This window comes from Teleopsis dalmanni, chromosome 2 (assembly GCF_002237135.1).
Source record: "Teleopsis dalmanni isolate 2A chromosome 2, ASM223713v2, whole genome shotgun sequence".
NCBI lineage: Eukaryota > Metazoa > Arthropoda > Insecta > Diptera > Diopsidae > Teleopsis > Teleopsis dalmanni.
The window spans coordinates 162,812,936-162,821,084 of NC_051847.1; the positions used below are offsets into that span (position 1 = coordinate 162,812,936).

Genomic DNA, 8,149 nt, shown 5'->3' on the forward strand with positions numbered 1-8,149 from the left:
CATTGAAAATGGATATATCGGCCTATCAGCACATGAACATACGTATGAGCACACGCGGCAAACGTCCTTTACGCAATTTGACACCCAGCGATAAAGTTCGCGCCATACAACGTATACATAATGGAGAAACGAAGGCTTCAGTTTCACGCGATATTGGTGTACCGGAATCTACGTTACGTGGCTGGTGTAAAAATGAACAAAAATTACGTTTTATGTGTCGTCAAATGAGTGTAGATCAAATGTCACTGCCTGGTTTGGAGAATCCTCCAGAAAAACGTACAAAGCTAGAGAATCATCATGCATCAGCGAAATTTCAAAGCATTTCAAGCTTTGATGATTTTGCCTATAATCGTTTACCACTTAGTGGCATGGATTTTGCTGTCAATGCTATAAACAACAATAACCAGAATTCCAATGGTAGCAATATTAGTAGCTGCAATGCATTCCTAGAAAAAATCGCTTTGAATGATTTTATTAAAAAAACCACTTCCCAGGCGGAGTCTAACAAACAATTTGGTATAAGTTCACATTTTCAGAATATCGGTTCATTACCTATTTCTGGAGATTTTTCGCAACTTGCTATGGTGCAAAATATAAATTTAATGTCCTTACTAAATCCAAATTTGGTAAATGTTCCGAGCGCTGGTAGCTCAATGGAAAGTACAAAAGTAAAAATACCCTTACGCTCATCTAATTCGACTGAAGATACAAGGGAGAGTACCAAAAGTACACCAACGACTCCATTGAGTGTGAAAAATTGGGCTAAAGATCCTTCCGAAGACTTATCTCCGATTAAGAATGGCACAAGCAGTATCAATAGCAGCAATAATAAACGGATTAATGTTAACAACAACAACAACAACAACAACAACAACAACAACAACAATGATACAAATAACAACGACGTCAAGCCAAAATCATTGCAATCACAATTGCAATTGGCTGAAATTGGCACATTTCCATTCCTACAAACTGGCATGCCATCGATATTGAATCCCAACGCAGACCCAGATAGCGCCAATTCAGCTCTATTGGAATGGTGCAAAGTTTTTAATGCGAGTTTAAATTTTTTGGCACTAACTGCTGCTGCTGCAGCTCTTCAGTCTCCTACTATAAATTTATCTAACACAAATGACGAAAATGAAAGCAATACTATACAGGCACGTCCTACCGAGAATATTTTGTATAGTCAACTAACTAAAATGCCTCATAGCTTTCATATGAATTCAAACAGCTTGATGCATAGCGACATGTCCAACGATAGTTACTATGACAGCGAACCAGAGGATTTGTCATTTCGTTCCAATACATCGAAAATATCTAGCCCAGCTCATAGCCGTTCACAAAGTCCAGCTAAGAGCATCTCTTCTGCAGTGCAGAGTGACTCTGAACCATAAAGGATTAAACGTATTCGAATCTGATCGCTTGTAGATAAAAACAACTTAGTCTTAACTTTTAGTATTTAAATATGAAAAATTCCTGAATAAAGTCTTTAGAATAATTTGATAGAATATTTTAAATAAACTATGTCACTGTACAATGTACATTAGGGTCTTTTTATCTCTATGAATAAGTAGTTTCAATTATCTACATATCATCTTATATTAAATTTTAACTTAACTTGTAAAAATTGAATATGTTTTTAATAAATTAATAAATTATTTAATTGTTTTCCAAAAATTAAATTATTATCGTTTCTATTTCTTATAAGAGAATAACAATGGGATATAAGAATTGTATGGTATTCTTAGTGGGACCTATGTAACGAGCTAATATAACAGTGAGCAGATTTTATATTGTGAATATTTTACAGAAGTCGAAATACATTGAACTAATTTGTTTCTATACTGCTGTTATCCGGAAATGAAAGATGTATCTTTGTTCTGGTTTTATTATCGAACCGAAGAGATCTGGAAACTTATAACAAAGAAAATATTAATGGTTTAAATGTTCAAGTTAAAATCGGAGTGAAGTAGTTATGGGTTCACTAGTTTAACAGTATTAGACATGTTCTTACAGACTTGCCTTCGGGGAGCAGAATTATTATAACTGATTATGAAAATAAATGGGGCTGTTTGTACGGGAGCAATAATCTATTTTTAAATTTTCTTCTAAATAGTAAACTATAAACAAGAAAATAATAAGAAATAATATTATTATTAGTAATATTTTTATTTTAAAATTGTTGCTCACCAAATATATAAAACTCTAATACATAAATATTTAACAGAATCTAAATAGCGTTCAGATCCTTAAAATTCACTAATCATAACACAAGATCCATTTACCTTTATTCCCTGTTTTGAAGAATAATATCTTGAAGGACGTGCATAACTTTGATTTGGAAATATAATATATCATATTGAGTTCCATGCCTTTAAACTCTGAAACTACAAAGAATTCCCTTTGAAATTTTTTTCAATTATATATTATATTATGCATTTGTATTGTATAAAAAGCCTTTGACCTTTTTCAAAAAGCTTGACTAATTTATATGTTACGTTAAACGCTTTTACTTTGACTGATTCTTTTGAAAGTAGTCCATTTGATGTCCATTGTACAATATATAATAGACTTCGTTTGAATTTCAAAATCCTGATTTAAATACTTAATTTTCATACAATAAAAATATTTTCAAAATTTCTATTGTTTTTATTAAAACACTGAAGCCAATACTTAGTACCAGAAAAGGGTTGAAGAAAAATGTAATAAATTAAAGGCAACACGCTTCGCGTTTTGCTGTTGTATTCTAGTCTATTACATATCCATGTATTTAGATATTGAATCCCAATAATACATTTTTAATAAGAACTTTGAACATATGTGGACTCTAAACTTTTCACACACCTTTCTCATGCGATTAAATTCGAATCTGTAACATAAATTTATAGAAACAGCAAGGCGTACAACGTGATAAACAGATAGGTCTTCGAATATCGCTGGATGGATTGGATTGGCTATGATGATCAAGACATTTACGGTATATAAAAATGTCCTAATGTATTTAAAATAATAATATAAACTTAATATTAATATTGTATAGTATTATTAGTCAGTTAAACTTAGGTCAATTAAATGTATACCTATTATGCACACTTAACACACGCTCGAGGATAGCATGCGATGTAGTCCTTATTTCGATCAATGTATCAATCAAATTAATGGAGACTAATACAAAAACCAGCACATTGTGACGAATACAGTTTATATGAAGAGTATCCTTACATTTATGAGCCACTTCTAGTGCAGAAGAAGTTATTGGACAGGTAACAATTGGTAGAAAAAATGAAAATGAAGATCGTCTAAATCAATAATTTATTATTGAATTATACTATTATTCATTACAACTATCCTGGAGAAATCTTTTCAGAGAAAACACGTTATTTCAACATACTCAAATTTGATTAGATACTATTTTTGTATTCGAAACTCTGGAGAAATTGCTGTGTATGCGTCTAAGTTGAATATAGTCTAGGGTTATTGACAGGGCTATTAGATTAGCCCCTATTTGTGATTTCCACTCATCTAAAAACTGTAATTATTTATATATTACAAACAAAACCTACGAAAACCCATTTAATAGATTAAATGTGCAGACTTTCGCAACGCATCTGTAAGGGTATTCAAATCTTTTGAGACCCTTAATCTAGCATAACAGAATAGGCGTACCTTTGCACTTTTTGTAGTAGTCACATGATTGCACTAGATAGGAATGAATGGATACCATGAATCAGTAAGCTAAGGCTCAAATTATATCATACGAAAAATTAATATCAATATAAAATATAAAGATTTAAAAAAATCGTTAGAAAATTAGAAGTATTAAATAATTCATGAATATATTATATATATCGGAAAACTATATGATTTTTACATAGCAAAATCCGTTTGCAAAATATTTTGCTTAGTTTTATATATCACTTTATCTACATTTAATGTATTATCAAAGGTTAGTGCTTTATCGAATTACCTAACTTCCTTACCTATTAGTTGCGTCAATTCAGGGTTAAATTTCAGATATACGCCAACATAAAACAAAGATATGGATAAATAAGATTCTAATTGATGAGAAATGTCCTGCCAAGATCTTGGAAAGTAGTGGTGAATGAAAAAAAATTATATCATTGTTGTAAATATATATAACTCATTTCAACAGCTCTTTATGAAAAAAAAAAATGATCTTATCGGCTTCTTATGTCTATAATCTAATTTCTAATTCTAATACATCATCATCTAAAAAACTACTCTCACCGTTCCCGTTCCAATTTTTTTGTATAATATGGTATTATTTTTGTATAATGTTGCCTTAATTATTGCGTGGGGTTTTTTTTATTTCCCGCTAAAATTTTTTTCAAGTACGTATTTCCTAAAATAATTTAAGTTCTGTAGACTGATTTTAGGATACAAAATTCTGATAAAATAGAAAAAGAATTCAAAGAAAGACGTCTACTGCAAAAAGTTTATTTATTTTTTCATATTAAGTTTACAAAAAAAAACTATTCAAAAAAAAATTGTATCTCTTAAAATAATATAAATATAATTAACCTTTTAAAATAAAAACTTTAAGCCTTGGTTGCTAAAGACCCTAAATGAAAAAATGATTGCGGCTCCAGATTAAAAACCAAAAGAAAAGGAGAATAATAGACTACATTTTATAATTGTTGCTGTTGCCATGATTAGACTCATAGTTACTATTAAAAGTAGGTGGATCTGAATCAATCACTTGTGTTATATTATTATTATATCAATAGAGAAAATAGGTAATTTGAAATAGCCTCTACAATATCAAGGTGGCAACTCTCAAAAAAACCATCCGGTACCGCAGTTAGGCATTTTGTGCCTCGTCACGTTGGTCAAAACAGTGTTGTGCAGTAATAAATATTAGAATTTGAGCCTTTTAGTAGTAAATTATTACAATTTTAATACATATATTTTGGAGAAAAAATGCCAAAAAAGCAACACAACCAACTTTGTATACTCTTAATAATTGAATTCCTACATTTTCCGGAGTTTAAGGAAACGCGTGTAATTTTGTTAGAATTGTTGATAATTATTATAAGGAAATATAATAATGAGGTTTTTTGCTAATGTTCATTTTTGGTGGCAAATTGTAAGTCAGCATATCTACATTTTCTAGAAGAATTATATATGGCGTTTTCGATTGGTAAATCTGGATTCAATCTAGATTTACTCTCGATCTGTCAAATTTTGTTGCCCAATTAAACATTTTTAGGGTAATCTAATATTTTTGTAGTAGTATTAGTAGACAGTCATATTTTTCATTAATACATATATTGAAACAAATCACATTTTATTTGTCAAATCATATAAAACAGTTGTTAATTTCAGGGTAATTTTGCTACTCTGGCAAAATATCTAGAGTGTCACAAATTAATCTCGAGTGTTATACATTTTGCCCCAGATTTACCAATCGAAAATAAATTGCATTAAAGGAGCATCTCGATTAAAATTATTACAAACAATTCTGAGAATATATAGAATATATATATACATAGATGTTTATAAAACAAGTTATAAAATTTTGAACCTAAATAAAAATTCTATATTTTTAAAATTTAGATTCGTACCCCAATTTCACTTAAGTACATTGGTGTTTAAAATATATATAGTACCTACAAAATATGGCTATTCTAACAAAAAATTATAATTTTATAGTAATTTAGTTGTGTTTATTCATAAGGTAAGTTAATTTGAGGTAAATAAGGTAATTCAATATTTTTATATGTTAAATAATTATAATGGTTTTCATATAATAATCAAATGATGGTTTTTCAATGAATTTGTTAATTAGGGTGGCAGCTTTGGTAATTAGTTAAAACTTCAAGGCTCCGCTGTATGAACTTCGCCTTCACAATTAAATTTTTTTCAATATTTTGCCACTAAAAAATTTGCAAATCAAAAGTTTATCTTTGACATATATTTATGAATTACCTTATGCTTTGATTGAGTAATTTATTTATTTAAGTTTGAATTAGAAAATTGGTTAATCAAGTTTTGAAGAATTCATTCAAGACTTTTCGGTGGGGTAGGATAGTTTTCTTGCTGAAAATCTTGACCATTATTTGAAGTCTGTTCCTTACCCATTACGTTTGCTTGCATGTCTTCTTGTTCATCTTTCGATGGGGTGGTATAGATTGTACTACCCAATAGAGACAAATTGGTGTAAAAAACTTTCCACCACTCTACTAAGAAAGCTTTATTTTCACCTTCCGATTCTGGCGTCGGATTGAAAATTGATGTTAGATCATATGGTAGATTAGAAGTCTGAACTTCACTTGGTTGACCCACATTAACCATATCGTTTATAGAACGTTGCATACCTGCATCAGAACTAGACGCTGCAGAACCATTTGGTACACTGGACATGTTTAGAAAGTTTTTGAATGAATCATTCCCAAAGTCAGTCCCAAAACCGTTGTTATTAGGAGTGGAATAGATCCCATTTAAACTAAATGGATTGTTAACAAGGTTAGTATTTATACCATCCAACATAGGGTTTGGATATGATAATGTAGGTGTTTGAGATTGCAACTTTTGACGTTTTACTTGATAATTTTCCATACCAGATACGGTGACGTTATTGGAAGTCATTTGACTGCAGGTTTCTCGCAGTTTTTGCTCGTTTTTACACCAACCCCGCAACGTTGACTCCGGTACACCAATTTCACGAGATATGGATGCTTTCGTCTCACCATTACGTATACGAGACACGGCATTTAGTTTTTCACAAGGCGAAAGCATACGTGCGGTACGTTTAATTCCCTTTGATGAAGAACCATCCATTTTATTTTGACCATTCATGACTATTTCGATTGTAATTAAAAAAAGATGTGATCTTTTAAAATTTCAATAGACCCATAAATATTTTGTACTCACTTTTTATTCTCAATAAGTCGATGAAAATATGGAAACTTTTAAAGACGTCTTCACACTAGAAGCAACTCAGAAAATAATGACAGCAGATATCGAAGAACACGTCAAAATTTGACAAACACGAAACTTTGACTATGAATTCAGTTTCCTATATTACATACACTAACTAGATAGGTTGCTGTATAAATATCTTTTACTGCTTATATAGTTTAATTTTTTATGTTGCTGGGTTTTAAATTTTTTGCGGACGTGAGTTTTTGTTTGATTTGGATTATAGCTATCTAGGTTGTATATAGTTACTTTAGCTGCTTTATACGAGTCAACCTCCAGTTTAACGCGTTAAGCACTCTTTTTGGGGCTTCATTAAACCCCACGTTGCCATAGAATTCGCTTGTGATTTCCTGTGACATTTTAATATTTGCGTACATTGAGCTAAAAAGTGCTGTGTAAATGTATAAATGGAGTCAAGAATATAGCGTATATGTTCCTTAGTCATTTTGTGTGTAAATCAATTTATTTGAATACAATTGACGTTAGAAATAATATTTATGGTTTAGATAATAAAAAGTTTGTAAAGACATAGTTTGAAAATGCCACTAAAATCTACTTCTAAATACAATTTGATCTCTCTGATACTTTCATGACGATATAATATTGTAGATTGGAGATATATTAATATATAAAGTGATATATCGAAACAGTTGGTTAATAACATTTCGACTAAAATATAATGTCCGTCTGAATGAGATAGGAGAAAATGCAAACACAAGTAGATCGTAAACTAGAGTTTAAAGAACTCAAAAGATTCCAGAAAAGTTTAAAATTACTTTTAATGTACAATAGGTATTATAGATAAGATATACCTATACTTTCAGAGACCTTGCGAAAGCTTTTCTATTTCTCATTTGATAATCATTTTTGATAATAGAAAATGCCCTGAAAAATAGCTGAAAAATATAGGTATCAGAGAAGAATATACTTTGAATTTTTTGATTGGAGATGGCAAAAAACTATTGCAGTTACAAAAAAACTTCCTTATATTTTTTATAATTCCTCTTCTTTACTTGGAAGATTGTTTTCATGTTTTCGAGTTAATGATATTTTTAAAAAATCGCAGGTCCAGTGTTGTTTAATTTTCTACATGAATTATATTTTAAAAATATATGTACTTAGTCTTATATATGTTATATATTGTATATATTATATAATGTTATAGTATGTTTGCAGTGCACTGCATTCTTTTTAGAATTCACAC

The 8,149-nt window shown here is 30.1% G+C and overlaps 2 protein-coding genes across 2 annotated transcripts; one reads left to right on the forward strand and one right to left on the reverse strand.

The window, feature by feature from the left end:
- Window positions 1–8: 8 nt before the first annotated feature.
- Window positions 9–1,668, forward strand: LOC119683717 (protein distal antenna-related-like). Its single transcript, XM_038097526.1, has one exon. It carries the CDS (start codon window positions 9–11, stop codon window positions 1,395–1,397), a length of 1,389 nt encoding a protein of 462 aa, XP_037953454.1. The 3' UTR covers window positions 1,398–1,668.
- A 4,290-nt stretch (window positions 1,669–5,958) lies between these two features.
- LOC119682454 (protein distal antenna-like) lies at window positions 5,959–7,082 on the reverse strand. The gene is made up of 2 exons (XM_038095902.1): window positions 6,898–7,082; window positions 5,959–6,824 (listed from the first exon to the last, which is right to left on the reverse strand). The coding sequence occupies exon 2, from the start codon at window positions 6,820–6,822 to the stop codon at window positions 6,025–6,027; it is 798 nt and encodes a 265-aa protein (XP_037951830.1). The 5' UTR covers window positions 6,823–6,824; window positions 6,898–7,082; the 3' UTR covers window positions 5,959–6,024.
- Between the last annotated feature and the right edge of the window lie 1,067 nt (window positions 7,083–8,149).

Excerpts from the sequence above, each read along its gene's own strand:
- LOC119683717 (XM_038097526.1), top strand. The coding sequence starts at position 9 with ATGGATATATCGGCCTATCAGCACATGAACATACGTATGAGCACACGC.
- LOC119682454 (XM_038095902.1), bottom strand. The coding sequence starts at position 6,822 with ATGAATGGTCAAAATAAAATGGATGGTTCTTCATCAAAGGGAATTAAA.